The 18,071-nt window shown below is 48.5% G+C and overlaps 2 protein-coding genes across 2 annotated transcripts in view; one reads left to right on the top strand and one right to left on the bottom strand.

The window, feature by feature from the left end:
- The window catches only part of SMC1B (structural maintenance of chromosomes 1B), a 2,533,210-nt gene extending 2,525,676 nt beyond the window's left edge, over positions 1-7,534 (bottom strand). Inside the window, exon 1 of the mRNA XM_085652431.1 lies at positions 7,333-7,534. Coding sequence (XP_085508557.1) covers positions 7,333-7,531 — 199 coding nt within the window. The 5' untranslated portion in view covers positions 7,532-7,534. The remainder of the gene's footprint in view (positions 1-7,332) is intronic.
- Positions 7,535-7,977: 443 nt separating this feature from the next.
- Positions 7,978-18,071, top strand: part of RIBC2 (RIB43A domain with coiled-coils 2) — a 107,039-nt gene continuing 96,945 nt past the window's right edge. Inside the window, exon 1 of the mRNA XM_085652430.1 lies at positions 7,978-8,450. Coding sequence (XP_085508556.1) covers positions 8,334-8,450 — 117 coding nt within the window. The 5' untranslated portion in view covers positions 7,978-8,333. The remainder of the gene's footprint in view (positions 8,451-18,071) is intronic.

Genomic DNA, 18,071 nt, shown 5'->3' with positions numbered 1-18,071 from the left:
CTTTGTTTTTTTTTTTAAAGTGCTTAGTGAAATTTAAGTGTACAAGCATTTGAAAATATAATTTCCCTTCCTGCGCATTGGAGCAAGTGTCACAGGCGCCGGTCCATCTGTTGGCATGGACGCCCTAGAACTACCGTAAATCATCACCCTCCCTTGGGGTTCGCCTTGGCAAAGCGTTTGCTCAGCAATCGTGAGCTGCACATTCAAATCTAATATTTTACAAAATATATATACATATATATTATTTTTTATACGCTTTTGTGGGTGCATTAGCTTCTTTAGTTTATAGCCTGTAAACTTAATTGCGCATTTCAATGTATTACAATCAACTTGGACAGTTGCATTTTTCTTACCACGCAACTCAACTGTACTTATTTTCTACTTTGTAATGAAAACCACAAGTTGACCCAACCGAGATCGCAGGAAACCTAGCATACTCATTTGTAACACGCACGTTAACCCAAGGGTATCCTGGCGCTGAATAACCGTAGTCTATTGTTACACACTCAATGGTAATGATTTTTTTTTACCTCAGCCGGGTGCACAGCAGAGGGGCCCACCGAGTTTGAACCTGTGGTCCCGAGGACAAGCACAGGCCCCAGCAGCAGACGCATTTAATCCATTATGCCACCGGATCAGGTCGGTTGATACGCTTACCCTAGGAATATATGATTTATAATGGACTATCATTAATTTGTCATGGATAAACTTTATTCAGGCGTGGTTGGGTGTGCAGCCCTCGGTAGTTGGGACTTCGATGACGCTCTCCCAAGTATTTTAACTGTTGTAAAAATAACAGAATGAATATAACCCTGTTGGGGGTCAGGGCTCTAAACATCACAAACGTATTTCAGTATGCATGCAGCCCTTTCCTGCTGGTTCATAGCTCACTGTCCTATATTAGGTTGGTGACTTATGTCCTGCAAGTAACAAAGGAATCTATGTGACCAAAGCGGTACGCCAGACCGAACTATTTAAAGAATTCTATGATCTACATGGCTAGGGAGACCAGGCGTCCTGTCCCGGTTTTTTGAGAGGGTCGACTGAAAATGTCAGACAGTTCCTTTTTCCTAGAAATTCTCGGCACCGCTCCCCCAGCTCCATGATGTAGAAGTGAGATGGCCCAGGGGGAGCATCGCCTTATATAACCCCTTTCCTCTTTTCACCCTTGGAGAAGGGAGTGGGGTGCAACTCCATTGGGTGATCCGAACCCTTGCCGGGCCCCCCTATTGGTCCGTGACCTAAAACCACTAGGTGCGTGGTTCCTGGTGGCGCAAACCAGTTCTGTTCCTTGTCGGGCGCTGGCGGACATTATGGCGTCGGCCCTCGAGGCCCCCCTTCGGGGGCAGCCTCTGCCAGAAGGGTGCTTTTTATTGGGTGAAACAAATTACGTGGTATGGGTGTCTGGTGAGGAAGGAATGCCTCAGGTGTGTAATGAATAGAAACGAGGAAAGAGGACTCAGAGTAATGCAATTACTGGTAATCGAAACAAAACTAATTAATGGAATGAGGGTTACCCCACGTTTCCTATTTGTATCTCCTCTTTGAGGTGGAGTTCACCTCAAAAGTAATGACTGTGGCAAGGACAAGAGAGACTAAGGGTAATGACATTCTTTGGTAAGTAACAATGCATTTGTTCTGCAGTTCGCAAGAAAACGGGTACTTCCAAGTAGGTGGGAGTGTATGGATAAAATAGTGTTTGTGAGCATTTACTGCACGCACTTACAGTACAAGAAATGAAATCAAGTCATCATTGATGTAAGGCTCAATAAAAACATGCCATTCAAATTCACTCACAGTAGTTCCCATCACTCATCATTTTATCCCAACAGATCTATAAAAGCAGCCATGATGGGGAGGTTATACAGGTCACTTGAGCATTATACTCAGTGGTCGAAGTGGGCGGGATCGGCAGGGCAGGGCACGGCATGCCCCTACTTCTTTAATTTCCAAAGAGTCCGTTCTCCTACTTTATTTTAAACATGCCTCCCGGACGGCAAAAATCGCCAAGGCCGATGGTAAAGGCTCAGCTTTTGGGGACGGGCGGAACGGGCAGAGAAGTAAAAGGACTTAGTATTTTCCTTTGTGCCCAAAGACAAGGACAGTGTCCAGTTCTCCTGCCCCCCCCTCATTGTTCCCCCTCTTTCTCGCGCCTCCTCATTTAGTGAAAACCGAGAGTTCAAGAAACAGGTATTACCTTCTTTTCCTCATTTCGTTGATTTGCTCCCCTGTGAAATGGATCCAAAAAGAAAGACACTTTTGCTGGAAACAGTCTTTTTCTGACATTTTTAAATTTCTAAGTGCAGCCTCGGGGTGGAGAGAAATAAAACATTCAAAATATGAAAAATAACTAACTAAAGCAAGACAGAGTGGTTGCAAGGTGGCCAGATTGATTTATTCACATCTAAACGCATTAGCGCCACTTTACAGTGTTTGCCAGTGAAGCGCTACTTTTGTTTTCTTGTCACTCTTTGAACATTGATTTCCCTGGGTGGGAAAGTGCACTATTCCTGGAGGTTATGAAATACCAGCTTGATGGGTGAATTGGAAAACAAAATGCATACCGCTGCTCTGTTTTCACAAATGTGGTCTTTTTAAACCATACTGCTTACGTTTTGTAAGGATATAAGCAATGGGCATTGAAGCGGGTCCCTGCTGCGCCCTGTAGTCCTGGCCTTAACTTTTCAGGCAAAAGCACTCACTAATTTCTGAAAAATGAGTGTAAATTTTTTTTTTTTAAAGTAACCATGTTATTCCTGCTTACATTTCACATGCTTTACTTAATCTTACATTCCCTATGAGTTTTTGCATTTTCTAGGATGTTATTAATTTTTTTTAGGCAACTTATTGCTCTTGTCTAGTGCGCAATTTGAAATGAGTCACGTCCAGGTGTTTATAGTGGGTCAGTGCAGTGCAAATTTCTCTCAGTGGGGCAGTAAGTATGGTGTTCAGTGGGGGAGAGGCTGTGGCACTATGGTCAGAGCTGCTGAATTTGGGACTGGGAAACCGCGTTCAGCCTACATAACCAGTCTACTAGACTACTCCCCCTGAGGGAGCACATTCCCATGCTAGACCTTAGAAGGCCCCGCAAGATCGTAAAAGTCCTGGTGTCTTAGCACCACCAGGTGGACCCTAGCAGTGGCAAGTGTGGGTTGACCTTGAAGACCAGTCCGCCACAATCTATTCTGAAGTTCACCTCCAGTCTTGTAGGCAGGCCTATGAAGCTGCACACCATAGAGTGACAGTGACTGTCACTGAGGTCATAGGACCCTTGAGCAGGGTGGCTCTAGGGCAGTGCGACCTTACCAGGCGCTGACCAGCCACGGTCCGTGCAGCTGACAGCAGTGGGGCAGAGGGGCTGGGTAAGGAGGGATTTCAAGGGATGATGCAGAGAAAAATAAAATAAATAATTAATTGCATCTTCCCTCGAAATCCCCCCCCCCCCCTTACCAGGCCCCGCCGCCCCACCGCTGTTCCCTGCATGGACCGCGGCTGGCGCTGACTTCAGGTGGGGTAATCGTGTTTGCAAGTATAATATGGTTATAAAAGCGCTTGCTGCCTCCTTCCTGGCCTCCAACAAATTTTAGCAACAATAAAAATGTCATGATAACTCCAGTGATTAATGTTATTAGTAGAGAGACATGGTGTTTTGTCTAGTGGACGTTTCGATTCATGGAAAGGAAGCGCACAGGGTTTATGTTCCTGCTGCTAGGAATATATACCATGCAGATCACAAAGTTCACCTAACGTAAATCAGTCAGTGGGTTACTGCTTTTGTCAGAGACACCCTACTGTTACTTGCAGTTAATAATTTAAAATCCTAACATAGAACAGTGAGCTCTTGACTGTCATGTAAGAGCTGCATGCAAACAGCAAGGCATAATTTAGGGCGTTATGTTCTTTTCCCCAGTCTTTGAGTATGCTAATGTTGCAGGAAAAGGGTCCATTTAGGTAGAAATCAATTCTGATTATTAAAGAGGACCACCAACCATGGTATTACGTTTTAAATTCTGAGTTTGTGTTTCTCCAGACCAATCACTATTAAACTATGCTGCCTACTAGTATGGTTGTCATGTGACTCCTACACCTTGTAGTCCTTTGTCCTATGTAACATTTCCTATACAGTGATTTACACAAGTATGATTGATTGTCTCTGTGTAAAATGTGTGATGTAAAGTGCTCCGACACCCTACACTGGCATTACTGGTGCTGTAAATGTTCTGAGACTTTATTATTTTGACATTTTTACACATGCTAACAGTCTCTGAAAAGATTTTTAGGTCGAGCCTAGGCAGCGCGCAAGCGCTGCTCTAGGAGATGACCTTTTGGAATCGGTCAGCTCTTTTCAATCACTCGTGCTTGTGCTGGCATACACCTTGCGGGAGCGAGCAGCGGCGTACAAGGGCCATCTGTTTCCAATTAGCATGACCGCGTGCGCGTCTGCACTGTTGAAGCATTCGTGCTTGTTTACTCCGCTCCCGTGCAACTCGAATTTCACCCCGTTTGCTGCCAGGTACCCTGCGCCAGTCCAGGGTGCCTTTTCACACTGTCCCTAGTTGCTTTTCTCAGCGCCCTGGAGGGCTGTGAAGTTTCTGTGCTGACTGCCTTGTTTGTTGGTTACTGGATTCTTTATTTTACACTCCCATAATGGAGAGCAGACACTGCTTTGTGACCTCAAGGTATGTTGGCTCCTTGAAGCGCACATTGGAAAGGTGTCCAGCTCGGTGACTGTGTTTTTGTATCTGTGCAGTCAAAGCGTCCTTCCAAAGAGGCAGTTGCCATCTAGAAACCCAAGAGGGCTGTGTTTTCATGGAATATTATGGGGGAAATAGAATTTTTCCACTTTTAATTATTCATTTCTCAGAAATCCTTGCACTCTGGCTTCTGCGTTTGGGTGAATGTGATAGTTATTTCGATGGATGTCAGTGTCACACTTGCCTTACAGAATAGTATGCTGTGACGGTATTTGTGTAGTGTGTGCGTATGTGTGTGTGTGTATGCATGTGCGTGTACATGGTTTTGATGGACTTGAGTGAGTGATGTGCGAAGAGATCTGGGTCCGTCCAGAGGTGGAAAATCGCTCCTGTGACAGTTGAAGAAGTTCTTGCAGCCTAGTGCGTCACCAAGGCCATGAAGGCTGGGGCTGAGTCGTTGGTCGGTTTTTGAGAAACGTAAAGACAAGACTTTCTGTTGCATTTTCACTACATTTGAATAGAACAGTCTTTTTGTTCTTTTCTTTTGACCTACTACTTGAAGAATGTATTATTTTTACCATACATTTTATTTTTTAGTTCCTGTACCAGGCTCTTGCAAACTGTGGGCGGGCTCTTATGCGTGCTTATTTCCCGAATCTCCTTTACTTGACACGACCCCAGGGTCACGTGCTCCTTTGCTCCCTGTTTCACCTTGAGGATACCATCTGCCAATCCTGGTCTTTCAGCCAACAGAACTTTGCATTATGGGACTTGTAGTGTCACTTAAAATTGCATAGGTCTGGGCTCGCCAATCGCAGCATGAAAACATTGTTGCATTGCACTTGCTGATTGTGAATTCGTCGTATATACACCTTTGGGCGCGTCGTCATATGTACTTTTGAACCCTTGTGTTTCGAACTGTTTGCTTGGCAGTGGGTGCTCACAATTGCCACCCTCCAGCATCTGCTCCATCAAATTAATTGCTCAACAAGTTTATTTTCAAAATATTTGACATGAATTGCCGCTACGGCTGTATGACACAAAGGCGCCCAGAAGTAAATGCCAAGGAAGAACCCAGGTGTTACAGTAACTGCAGCTGTATCTCACAACTGTGGAAACACTGCCCAGGACTTCGTAGGACACCTGTGCGATAGTGCATATTGAAAAGTAAGTCTGCCTTTCTTAAACAGATGTGCCTTCTCGTTCCTCTCAGTACAAAGCGCAGGTCCTGTTAATTCCTATTTGTATACCTTGCAGAACAGGTGAAATTCTACAGTAGAACCTAGACGGCCGAACACTCCCTGGGTCCACACAGAACCAGAGACGGCACATGGTGGGCTTCTGTTTGCACCTATGTAAACCTATTGTATCACCCCCAGAGCAGTGCGCCTTTTAAGCATGTGCAGACGCAGGCAGGTATACTACAGATTCACATTTGGGTCAGTAGGCTAGTCAGAAGGTGCTCCCACTGCTCTGTCGTATTTACAACAGCCCAGACTGCCTTGTGGCTTTGACTGCAAACAGTGAATTTTAGGGCAGCTCTGTGCCTCAGCCATGGGATAGCAGGGTGTTTAGTGAAGATGATGTCACCTTAGATTGAACAGCATCCTATGGTGTGGGTCTCAATGCTGGATTTACAAACTAGACTGCAGCGTCACTACACGAAGCTGCAATTTTGTAAAATGGCTAAGCACTTACAAGGTCCCAAAAACGAGACCTATTGGTTATGCCAATGCTTGTTCCACATTAGTACCAGTGGAACATACAACTGCAGCAGTGAGAAAGGTGACCAGTCAACTTTTGCAAAGAGCCCTTCACTTCACAGCAGCACAAGTCAAATTTTTTAGGAACTTTTGGTCTGTTTGAGCTAGAAACAATTTCTAGTTAAAATTGTCAGATTATACAGCAGATGATGAAATATGTGGCAAATATGGCAGAGCCATAATTATGTGGAAAACATTTGCAAACTAAGATATTTTGCCATTCATGTTCGAACTGCTCTTGTGGAAAAAGGGAGAAGTGCTGATGACAGAAACTCCATGGCTCGGAGACAAACAGCTTGTTCTTTCACTTTTAAGGATATTTGGGACATTCTATGATTGGAAACGTATCCCACGTTGTGAATGTATTTTAATGTCAATAACTCATATTAAATCTTAAATAAACATGTGTATCTATTGGTTAAATTAAATAACGTAATAATCTGTAACCAGTTAGTGAAATGTGAAACATATACTAAAATTAGGATATTTTGCTCTTTCTGCCACACCTGACTCCACCCACTGACCCAATCCACGGGTTATTCCCACCCTCCCATTCTCCGCCCACAGATCCCCTACTTTTTCCCCCCACTTCGACCACTGATTCTACTAAAAAGTAACGCGCTGCTTAACGAAAAAAAATATTCTCCAGGACCGCCCCAATAAAGAACGTATGCTTGCGGTCATTGATGCGGTACTAGGCTACTTGTATTAAACAGAATGAGAAGATCTTGAGTTAGAGAAGATGGTATAAAGTACAGAAGTATTACACAAACACTTTTTGTAATCATATATAGCAAATTAAAGGGCTTCGGTAACTTGAAATTGGGTCGCGAGATTTCCTCGATCAGGGGTGGTGGGGGCGGCCTACGAGCTACCTGAACCATTAGGTCCGATGACGCAGTTGAAACGTTTGAAGGGTCCGATCAACTGGCGGCCCCGCCAGGACTTGAAATCCTGCAGCACCAACTTCTTCAGGTAACCCATGGAGGCGACTGCAAATCTGAAGAATAATGAATAAAAATACACCGCCAAGTCAAGATAGTTATCGCGCCCTACGAGATATCTTCGACGCATCAAAGTTCAACCTCCGCGGGGAAAAACAATGTCTCGCGAGACTTTTCCAGACGCGTGGCTGCGGGTTTTTCTGTCCACCACGTACGCTGGGGCGTCAACGCGATGCAGACCAACTTTGCAAATGTTATCGGCTGTTCACAAGCGTGGGATGAAAAAACATATTCAAAAGATCTTTCGCACATTAACAATAGTCTTAGATTTAGACATCGTATTAAAGCACGTATAATGCTAGAAAATAAGTAACGTATTACATATAGAAACATTGTCTTGTTTTAATAAATGCAGCCAGAGGCGCAACTAGAGCAAAATTACGGGGGGGCTGGACTTTAAGCAATAGGCAAAGTGGAGCTGCAGGGGCTCTTAGAAGGGGTGAAACAACAGCAAGGCCTCATTAACATGCAAATGGTCTTTTAAAGACCTGAGAAGTGCTCGGGTGCGGCTGCTTTTTTGCCCGGGAAGGTGTCTCATCCCGGGCTGCCACACACGACGGAGGGGGCTGAAGCCCTGTGAGTCCAATGGGTGCGCCTGAATGCAGCACATAGTCAGTGAAATAGGCTGCTGGGGTGTTTCTGTCCGCGACCCTTGACCGTTTTGTTCCGTGTACTACTCATTGCAGACATAAAACCACAGTGTTTCTGAAATCGCAATAGTCCTTCTTCTATGTTTTAAGTGTAGCAGTGGTTGCTAGGTAACAGTTGCGTTGACACCGCTAGAAACAGGATAATGTTCCTGCACAGATCCTGCCTCCCGCGTTAGTGTCTCTATCAGGGATTACGAGACAGCTCTGGCCGTTCATTTCGACATGTACAAATTGGATCTGCCCGTGGACTTGAAGGAAGCTTCTGTGCGGGAGAGACGGAAGGATGCTGAGCTGCAGAGGCAAAACAGGGTCTTCGACAGCAAAGTTCGGATCATCGGGGTGAGTAGTAACTAAGTTCCAGTTAAATATGACATTTCTGCCCTTGGAGGACATAATGCTGTCTGTATTATTGCACTTTAAATGAGGTTTTATGCTTAATACCAGTTGAAAATGTTTCCCATACTTGCGTACACCTAACTATTCTTCCTCGGATAATATAATTGGCACTGTAAATGTAAATGTAATACTTGTATAGCGCACTACTCACCCGCAAGGGTCTCAAGGCGCTTGTACGAATACCGCTGTGGAACCCATCCTGGCTTTCCCTGTGAGGCGTCCACTCCTGGGCACCCCCAAGGTGGAGGCCAGGCATCCTTAGCGTTGTGGGGGCCATTGTGGAGATTAAGCAAGCTATTGCCCAGAGTTGCACTCCATGATTGGAATAGGCACCGAGGCGAGAATTATCAGGTCCGAGGAATTTTTGAGCCCTAGACCCCGCCGAGGCGGGGAATCGAACCCTGGTCCCGGGCTAGACCTCTGCATCAGGGTCTGCCGCTCTAATCATTGAGCCACACTTCTCCACTGCACTGGGCAAATTTGCATTTCTAAAGGCGCCAAAAGTATAAGTACATCTAATGTTAAGAAAGAAGACAGTTCACGCTTACACCGCTTCCATTTGTAGCGTTTAAGCCCCCCAAAAACCACAAGGGGACCATCTGACTGGAGATTTCCCAATACAGGTTTATATGTTAAAGCATGTTTCTAATTAAATATTCAAACACACGCGTATTTTAAAATATTTCAGATTATTTTACTTTTCACATCAACCAGTGTACATTTAAAAATTGTCTAGGTACTTTATTTAAACGTTGAGACTTTCAAAAATGATGAATGATGTACACGCAAAATAAAGCTTAGCCATGTCAACGTGTTTTATAAAAAAAGCTCCCGGTTTTATAGATTATTTTTTTTTACAATTCCGTCAGTATTTATCCATAATTATTTATGGTTAATTTTATCTCTATTTATCCATATTTGTTTTGAGTTTTGTGAAAAAATTAAGATGAAACTAGTATATGTTCACATCATTTAACCGATAAATATCTAACTGTATAATGTTATCAGTGATTGCTATTGAGAGAATGAGTGTTGTGTGACTTTGAATATAATTCTAATCAGTCTCCGTTTCCCCATTATTATTCATATTCATATTTGAATTGAGTAGACGTATAATGTGATCACGTCGGGTGGTATGAATGCACAAAAAATACCTGGGCATCAGAACCAAGGGGTTTTATTAGGTCTCACACTACAAAAAAAATATAAAGATACGAATGCATAGAGTAATCACGGACAAATCTGCCAAATTCCACGCATCTCGCGTTAGCCTAACACATTTTAGTTATTTTCTCATACCCCCACAAGGGCCCAAGATTCTCACGCAATGCTTGGCACTTGGCAGGGTTGCAAGAGATGAGAAATAAATTCATTTAACCACGGCACATCATGAGTTTTTTTTTAGTTTTGCAGTATTATATATCGATAACTTTGCCTGAGGACATAAAAGCTCTGTAGAAAAGGGGCTGAGTAGGTATGCATTATGTTTAGGAACAAGGAGGTTAATTGGGTTTCAGAGAACAACAGGGTGTTGAGCTGCCGACAAGACACAAACTGTTTCCCAGTTTCAAGGTCTGCAGCTCTACCCTACAAACCTTTATCTCTTCCCATCTGTAGCAGCCAGTGGTTTAAATGGGCCAGCACTCACCAGTACAGAGTACCGGCAGTTCTGAAATTTTTAGTCACCAGTACCAGAACTCCTCTTTAGCCACAAAGAGTACCGATACCCCGCTCGTACATGGCATGCTCAGGTTAGGTATCTATACCAGCGTGGGCCAGATGCCGCTCTGCTTCCTCAGAGCTTACAATCGCACCGAGCCCCTGAAGTAGCTTTTTGCGGAGACGCTAATGAAGATTCCTGCAGCATCCATTTGAATTTCAGTAAACACAAAGGAAGTAGGTTGCCAATGTTCATGCAATAAGCAATGAAAGCATGGTTGATCATGGAGATCTGAATGTATTAAGTCATTTGAGATCTTAGGAGGTCTAAAAGGCCAACCTTAATGGAAGAGGATGCCTCACACACAATATTGTGTCATGCTTCATCATAGGTATCCCCTCCCCCCACCCTGGTAAGATGTTACTACCAGGGCGGACTCAACCTCCGCGAAGACTTTTGGCGGTAGGAGGGAGTTCTTACATAAAACTTACAGGACAAAGGCGGTATCCAGTTATATTAAAAATACCTTCAGGTACATCGTTAGTACCTTTATTAGTGAGGACCTGAGGTAAGTTAAAATCAGAAAAGTCGATGGACTCTAAAGAGAATAATGTCTCTAATCAATCTCACAATAGGCCAACATGTTTCTGCCCACACAAAGAGCCAAATAGGTCTAGGGCATTCGTCAGGGCTGTCGGATCCCTACAACAACAAAACAAGGTGTCCCCTATATCCCTACCAACTAAAGAGGGAGTCCACCTAAAGTGTACCCAAGTGAATCCTACCTGGGATACTCTCATGTTTAATTCATCATGTACCTGCAAAGGGAAAGGACAATACAAAGAGGAAAGTCACGAGAATAATAAATTTTGAACGTGTGGTAGTCGTAATTTACTATTAACCAATCGCACACCTTGGTGCATCACATGACTATAATCACAAGTCTCCTACATGCTTATCATAATCACCCAACACGTGCAAAAGATAAAACATATCTCATGTATGTGAGAGGGTAAAGGAACCAAAAAAGCATCTATGTTTAAAACAGGATCAGCTTGATGCCAACTATGGTGGAAACAATTCTACCAAAAAATCCAATGACTATTTGCAATAGACACATCTTACCAGGATTCTAGGAATACTATACACTGCATAGTAACCTATAGCCACTATGGTTAATAGTCATTACAGTTAAAGCACCTGCTCCTTACCCTAGATATAGGGGAAACCATAAGCTCGGTCAGAAGGAGGGGTGGTGGCCTTCGTAGTCCCACACTAGAAAAAAAGGAATCATAATAAAAAGGACGGATAACATAAAATGAGCATAGATGAATATCTACCTGTCATACAGAGGATGACCAAGACACCATACATATTATCTCCTTCCCAGCGTCATGCAATATTGCAAACAAAACACCTCATGTTAGTAGTGCAATACTAATATATCTTCAGTAAAGTTCGACCCATAACTACTATGTGAGCTTTTCTTTCCTGTTTTGTAAAGCAAACTCCACGCTAGACCGAGCTGAACTCGTCTAACTTCAACACGTTTTTGCTGACGCCGCTAAATCTGCCGGGGTTATTATTTTATTATTATTAGTCACTCGCGCTTGGTGTCACGGTACAAAGAGGATTTGGACTGGCACAGTCACGGGCCAGCGTTCACATATGGGGAATGTAAGAGACTCTTAGCTGACGGAAACTGCGTTTTTGCGGAACTTAATTAACCCTGCAGTTCGTCGTGTGTGTTACTTTAATTTTTCTAAATATATTTAGTGAAGCGATCATAGTTGTGTTAAGGTTACGAGTTTGCTTTCCGCACTCCCACCTTCAGCCTCTTCCTCTGCATTCTCCGCTGGACCCGCCCTCCCTCCCCCGCCGCCTCTCTGCCTCCCTCTCTCCTCTGTAATGCTTCTAAATGCCTACATAGCATGGCAGCGCAATCGCGCTAAATAAGCACACGGGAGCCGGTCTAATTAGATTGCACACGCGGCTCCGACTCACTAGCCGAGGCCACGCCTCTTTATTATATCCCGCTAGCGTCTGACGTCACGCGTCAGCGCTAGCGCACCTCGGCAGCGCGGAAGGCTAGAACGCCTCGCGCGTGCCGAACATTACACTCCTTCCAACCTTTATAAAACATCAAACACAACATGAAAGCAAAACGATGGTTATGTTACCAGTCCGCCAGTCCTTACAGGTCACCCCATATAGTCCGCCAGCTGGGATGATGGTGCCGGGTTCTTCCTCAGGTTGTAGCGGGACGGACCACCTCTGGAAGGGACCACCTCGGGGGTTTTGCGCCTTGGGGTGTTCGGCTCGACCCGGGCTGGGGAGCTGTCAGGCGGGGTACCCCCTGGGGTGGTTGGGACGGGCTGTGCACCCTCATCCTCGCTCCGACCGTCCTCCACCTCCTGATCTCCTCTCAGCTGGTCGGGATCCGGTCTCTCAGGCTCAGCCCCGGGACGAGGCGGTGTTCCTGGGTGGACTTTCTTAAAGAAGGACACATCTCGCGTGACCGTTTCCGCGCCTCTTTGAGCGGTCACCATCGTGCCTGTCCGGCGGGTGACCACCCATGGTTGTGGTTCAAAAGGAAGTCTGAACTTGCTGCCTGGGTAGCGGTCCTTCACATACACTCGGTCTTGCTGCTGTATCCTGGACTCCTTAGCTCCCCTTCGCAGGCTGGCGTGGTCGTTTGAGCGCCTCCGATTGGCTAATGTCCTTTCATTGGTGGCTTGTGCCGGAACCCAAGTAGGGTGGTGCGGGATTGTGTCGCTTACGATTCTCCCCATGGTGGCTGACCCGGGCGCTGCCTCGGTCGTGACATGGGGGGTCAGACGGTATTCCCGCAGGAAACTGTAAATTGCTCTCTCTAGTGGAGATCCCTCCGCCATAGCGATGCGAATGGTTTTATTGAGCGTCCTCATGAACCTCTCTACCTCTCCATTGGCCTGGGGCCACCGTGGTGTTATCTTGCGGTGAGCGATCCCCGAGCTCTTGAGATACTCTGCGAACTCCTGCCCCTGGAAAGGCGGTCCATTGTCGGTCTTGACCACTCCGAATATGCCATGAGTGGCGATGGTTTTTTCAAACTTCGCGATCACCTCCGTGGCTGTCTGGCTCCCCACGATTTCGACCTCTGGGTATTTGGTGAAATCGTCGATGATGACCAACGCATACCGCCCATCGGGGAGATGTCCGAAGTCGGCACTCACGCACTCCCATGGTCGCAGCGGATTGTCTTCAGTTGCCACTGGGCGAGGGCGCTCCGGCGGTCCTGCGGCTTGGCACCACGTGCAGGTTCTCACCGTCTGTTCCACCATCGCATCCATTCCTGGGAACCATACTTTGGCTCGGAGCCTGCCCTTTGTCTTCACCACTCCTTGATGTCCCCTGTGGGCGAGGTCCACCGCTTGTTGGGCGAGGCTGGCCGGCATGATTAGTCTCGGACCCCGCAGAAGACATCCCTGGGCGTCAACGGACAGCTCACTTCTCACCTTCAGGAACGACTCTAGTGTTAGCTTGGCTTGGGGCGTTCTTCTGTTGAGCGAGGCTTGAATTGTCCTCCAATCTCCCGATCTGACAGCCTCCACTGCTGCTCTCACACACTCATCGCCTTCTGAGGCTTCTCTTATTGCGGCCAGGCTCATTGGGAGGGGCCGTGACCGCTCTGTCACATACCGGACGTACTCCTCTGTATCCTCGGCCTCCTCTTTCTCCTCCGTCGTGGCTCTCCGCGGGTGTCGTGACAGGTAGTCCGCCGTGTTCGTGGCCCCTGGTTTGTACTCCACCCGGTAGTCGTACCCTTGTAGCTGGAGTATCCATTTTTCAATCCGGGGTGGCGGCTTCGAGGACGACCCTTGGAAGAGGGGAATGAGTGGCTTGTGGTCGGTTGTCACCGTGAAATGATGTCCATACACATACACGTGAAAATACCGGCATGCCCAGTGGATGGCGATGGCTTCTCGTTCAATTTGAGAGTACCGCTGCTCTGTTTCGGTCAGGGACCGGCTGGCGTAGGCGATGGGGGCCCACTCCTCATTGTCCTGGAGTTGTGTCAGGACTGCTCCCAGCCCAAACGGACTCGCGTCCACTGCCACGTTGGTGAGCTTTGCCGGGTCGAAGTATGAAAGGGTAGTGTCCGCTGACAGGGCCGCCTTCGTCGCTTGGAACGCCTGCTCTTGTTCCGGGCCCCACTGCCACGTGGTGGACGACTTGGTCAGCTCCCTGAGGGGTTTGGTGAGGTTGGAGAGGTCCGGAATGAAGCGGCCGCAGAAATTGACCATGCCCAGGAAACTCCGGGCCTCCGAGATGTTCGTCGGAGCTGGGGCGTCTTGGACATCCTTCACCTTGTCCGGGTCTGGGGCCACCCCTTGGTCCGAGAAGGTATACCCGAAGAAACTGATCTTGTTCTGCAGGAACTGGCACTTCTCCCGGTGCAGGGTCAGGCCTGACTCCTGGATCCTCTTGAGGACCCCTCTCAACCGCTGATGGTGTTCCTCTATGGTTGACGCATATATGAGCAGATCGTCACTCACATTGAGCACGCCAGGGAGCCCACTGAGCACCTCTCTGATGGTATTTTGGAATACCTCGCCGGCACTTGAAATGCCGAAGTTCAGGCGCCGATACCGTCTGAGGCCCACGTGGGTGGAAAAAGTGGTGATGTACCTCAAGTCCGGATGGAGTGGTAGCTGGTGGTAGCCTGACCGTAGGTCCATTTTCGAAAACCACCTGGCCCCGTTCAGCTCCCCCAGGATGTCATCAATGGTGGGCGTCAGGTGTCGCTCTCTTTTGACCGCGGCGTTGGGGAGGCGCATGTCTACACAGATGCGGACTTGTCCTGGCTGCTTCGGCTTCCTGGCGATGACGATCGGGGATACCCACGGGGTTGGCCCACTGACCTTTTCAATGATGCCTTGTCTCTCCAGGGCCTCTAGCTCCTCTTCGACCTTCTGCCGCAGGTGGAAAGCAATTCGCCGGTGCCTCAGGGCCACTGTCTGGACCGACGGGTCGATGTGTAGGGATACTTCCTTCCCTTTCAGGCATCCAATGCCGTTGAAGACTTCTCCAAACTCTTCTAGGATGGTGTCCAGTTCCTCCTCCAGGACTGCCATGGCGAACGATATCAACCTCAATTCTTCGGCCGATTGCCCGCTCAGCAGCATCCCGCTGCCCTCTTCCGTGACATAGACGGTGGTGCTGATGCTCCTCTCGCCATGTTGTATCTCTGTTTGGAAGCACCCAATGAGGGGGATGGGCGTCTTCTGGCCATATGCGAACACTCTAATCTTCGCCCCTCTCAGCGGGGGTTTGGCCCGCAGTTGGTGGTAGACATTGGCGGCCATCATTCGATGGAGGCCCCAGTGTCAATCGTCGCCTTTACTTCCTGTTGTTGGACTAGTATGCGACATTTCGGAAGTCGGCGCTTCTTCTTCTGTGGTTGGTGGATTGCAAACACGTAGTATGACTGGGTATTCTTCGGTGTCGTCGTCCATGTCTTCGTTGTCTGCCTCTTCGCGTACCGCATGGGCCGCCTCCTTCTTGGCTCTGGTGGACCGGCATACCACCGCAAAGTGGTTCATCCACCCGCAGGCGCCGCACCTTTTCCCTCTGGCCGGGCAGTCTTGCATGCGGTGGGGTTGGCCGCCACAGTACCCACAGTCTTTCTTCTTGGCCTCCGGTTGCCGTTTCCCTCCGGTTTGCCTCCCTTTTGGCCGCACTACGTTCACCGCTTCCGCCACTTGCACTTGCTCCGTCTTTACAGGGCGATGTAGGGCTGCCTCCATGTGCGAGGCTCTCGCTTGCGACAGCTCCTTTGACCGTCCGAGGGTGAGGATGTCCGCCAGGGGCTTTCCTTCTGCCTGGAGGACCGTGACGCGAAGCTTAGACGAGTAGCACCCCTGTATGATCTGCCCTCGGATCTCTTCCTGTTCATCGCGGAACCCACACGTGCTGGCTAGCTCCTTCAGCCTGCCATGGAACGTATCCAGAGACTCGTCCGCCTCTTGCTTGGCCTGACGGAAGATGAACCTCTCATAGTCTCTGTTCGCCATGGGCTCAAAATGGGCGTTGAGCGCGTTCAGCAGTGTGTGGTACGTCTTCGGCGTGGCTTCCACGAGCGTTTTGTAGATGCGGTGGATGTCTTTACCTCCTAGGTGGAGTAGCAGTGCTCTGCGCCTTTCCCTCGCGATGCCAGCCCCTTCGAAGTAGAATTGCAGGCGGTCTGTCCAATCCTTCCAGCGAGGGACGACGGGGCACCATCAACGACAAACGGCTCAATGGCGGGAATGGACGCCATCTTGGCACGTGCGCAGCACGCGGTGAACGCCGGCTTCCTCTCCTCTGCGTCGACGCCACCTGGCCTGCACTCCCTCTGGGCGTTGTTCGGTGACCTCCTTCGCGCTGCTGCACCAACCGGGGGTGCGCCTACCTCCGGACGTCGTCCGCGGGACTCTCCGGCGCTTCTGGGTCGAGGCGATCACACCCGGCATGGGCCTGGATCGGAGGAGGGCACGGTGGTCTGCAGACACCTCGTGGGGGCGTGCGCGGCAGCACCCGGGCGAGACATACCCCTTCCAGGCAGTGGATTGGGGCACCAGGGCACACCCAGCAGATGTTTGGAAGGGCCCTCCGGGCACCTGCAGTGAACTTCACCAGGCTTCCTAGCAGGCTCAACCGAGTCACCATGAGGGAAGCAGCATGCACAATGGATTAGGCAGCCTGAGAGGACACAAAAAGCATTGTGGGGCGCCAAAACAGCACAGCAGGGCTCACTTGACCCCTCGTCGCCAGTGTAATGCTTCTAAATGCCTACATAGCATGGCAGCGCGATCGCGCTAAATAAGCACACGGGAGCCGGTCTAATTAGATTGCACACGCGGCTCCGACTCACTAGCCGAGGCCACGCCTCTTTATTATATCCCGCTAGCGTCTGACGTCACGCGTCAGCGCTAGCGCACCTCGGCAGCGCGGAAGGCTAGAACGCCTCGCGCGTGCCGAACATTACATCCTCCTCACCTCTCTCCCATGGCGTGTCGTCACATCTCGATGCCCTGAGAAGGATGCCCGCGTCCTCCGCTGCCGTCCCCCAGGTCCTCCAGGCCCTCGAGGCCCGGGACCCATCTTTGGGTTGACAATGAACCCCCTGCTTGGCTTGCCCCCACTCTTCCTGCTCCAGGAGCAGGACCAGTACTTGCCCGGAAAGTGAGGGCTCGTGCTGTGGTGAGAGCAGCCGATGACCCCTCTGGACGGCGAGGGACGTAGGAGGCTGCGATAAGTACTTTAAACATTTGTCCAACCCCTGCACCTCAAGCTTCTTGTGAGGGGATCCAGGCGTGAGCAGTGAGGGGGAGGGAAGGGATAGCGGGTTCTGTATTTTTTGGGAGTGGGTACAAGTTGAAGGTGAGTTCGAGCAAGGAAGGGGTGAGAGCTTTAAAAAACCAACACATTGTGAGCTACCATAATGCATTAAGTAACAATAACAACTCTTTGTAACTAGCTCACCAGTGCGGAGGTCAATGCGCTATTATTGTCCTGCAGACTCGGCACGGCTATCATTGGACGGAGAACGTTAAGTTTGTCGCACTGGGATACAAGTTTGTGTCCTGTGAGATGTTAAGTCTCTAAGCTGTGTTAAGTCACTGCAAAGTTTAGTGTAACTTTTCTATGTATCTCAGACAGTTTTCTCTGCTGTGGCGTATGCTCTGCCAGTTTGTTTTGACAGAGGCACTTGCTGCTTGCTGTGCTTTAGCTGTTCTATGTATGAGATAAGCTTGCACTGCTGCTGGTTGTGTTTCTGCTGTTCTATGTGTGGACATCTCGAGTCTGGTAACAGGAGCCCGAGTCACAGCAAGAAGCAGCAAGGTATTCACGCACACCTCTGCAGCAGGCTCTCAGCCGAC

This window comes from Triturus cristatus, chromosome 4_1 (assembly GCF_964204655.1).
Source record: "Triturus cristatus chromosome 4_1, aTriCri1.1, whole genome shotgun sequence".
Lineage (NCBI taxonomy): Eukaryota > Metazoa > Chordata > Amphibia > Caudata > Salamandridae > Triturus > Triturus cristatus.
The sequence above is the reverse complement of the archived record's forward strand: the minus strand, read 5'-3'. Positions and strand labels throughout refer to the sequence as shown.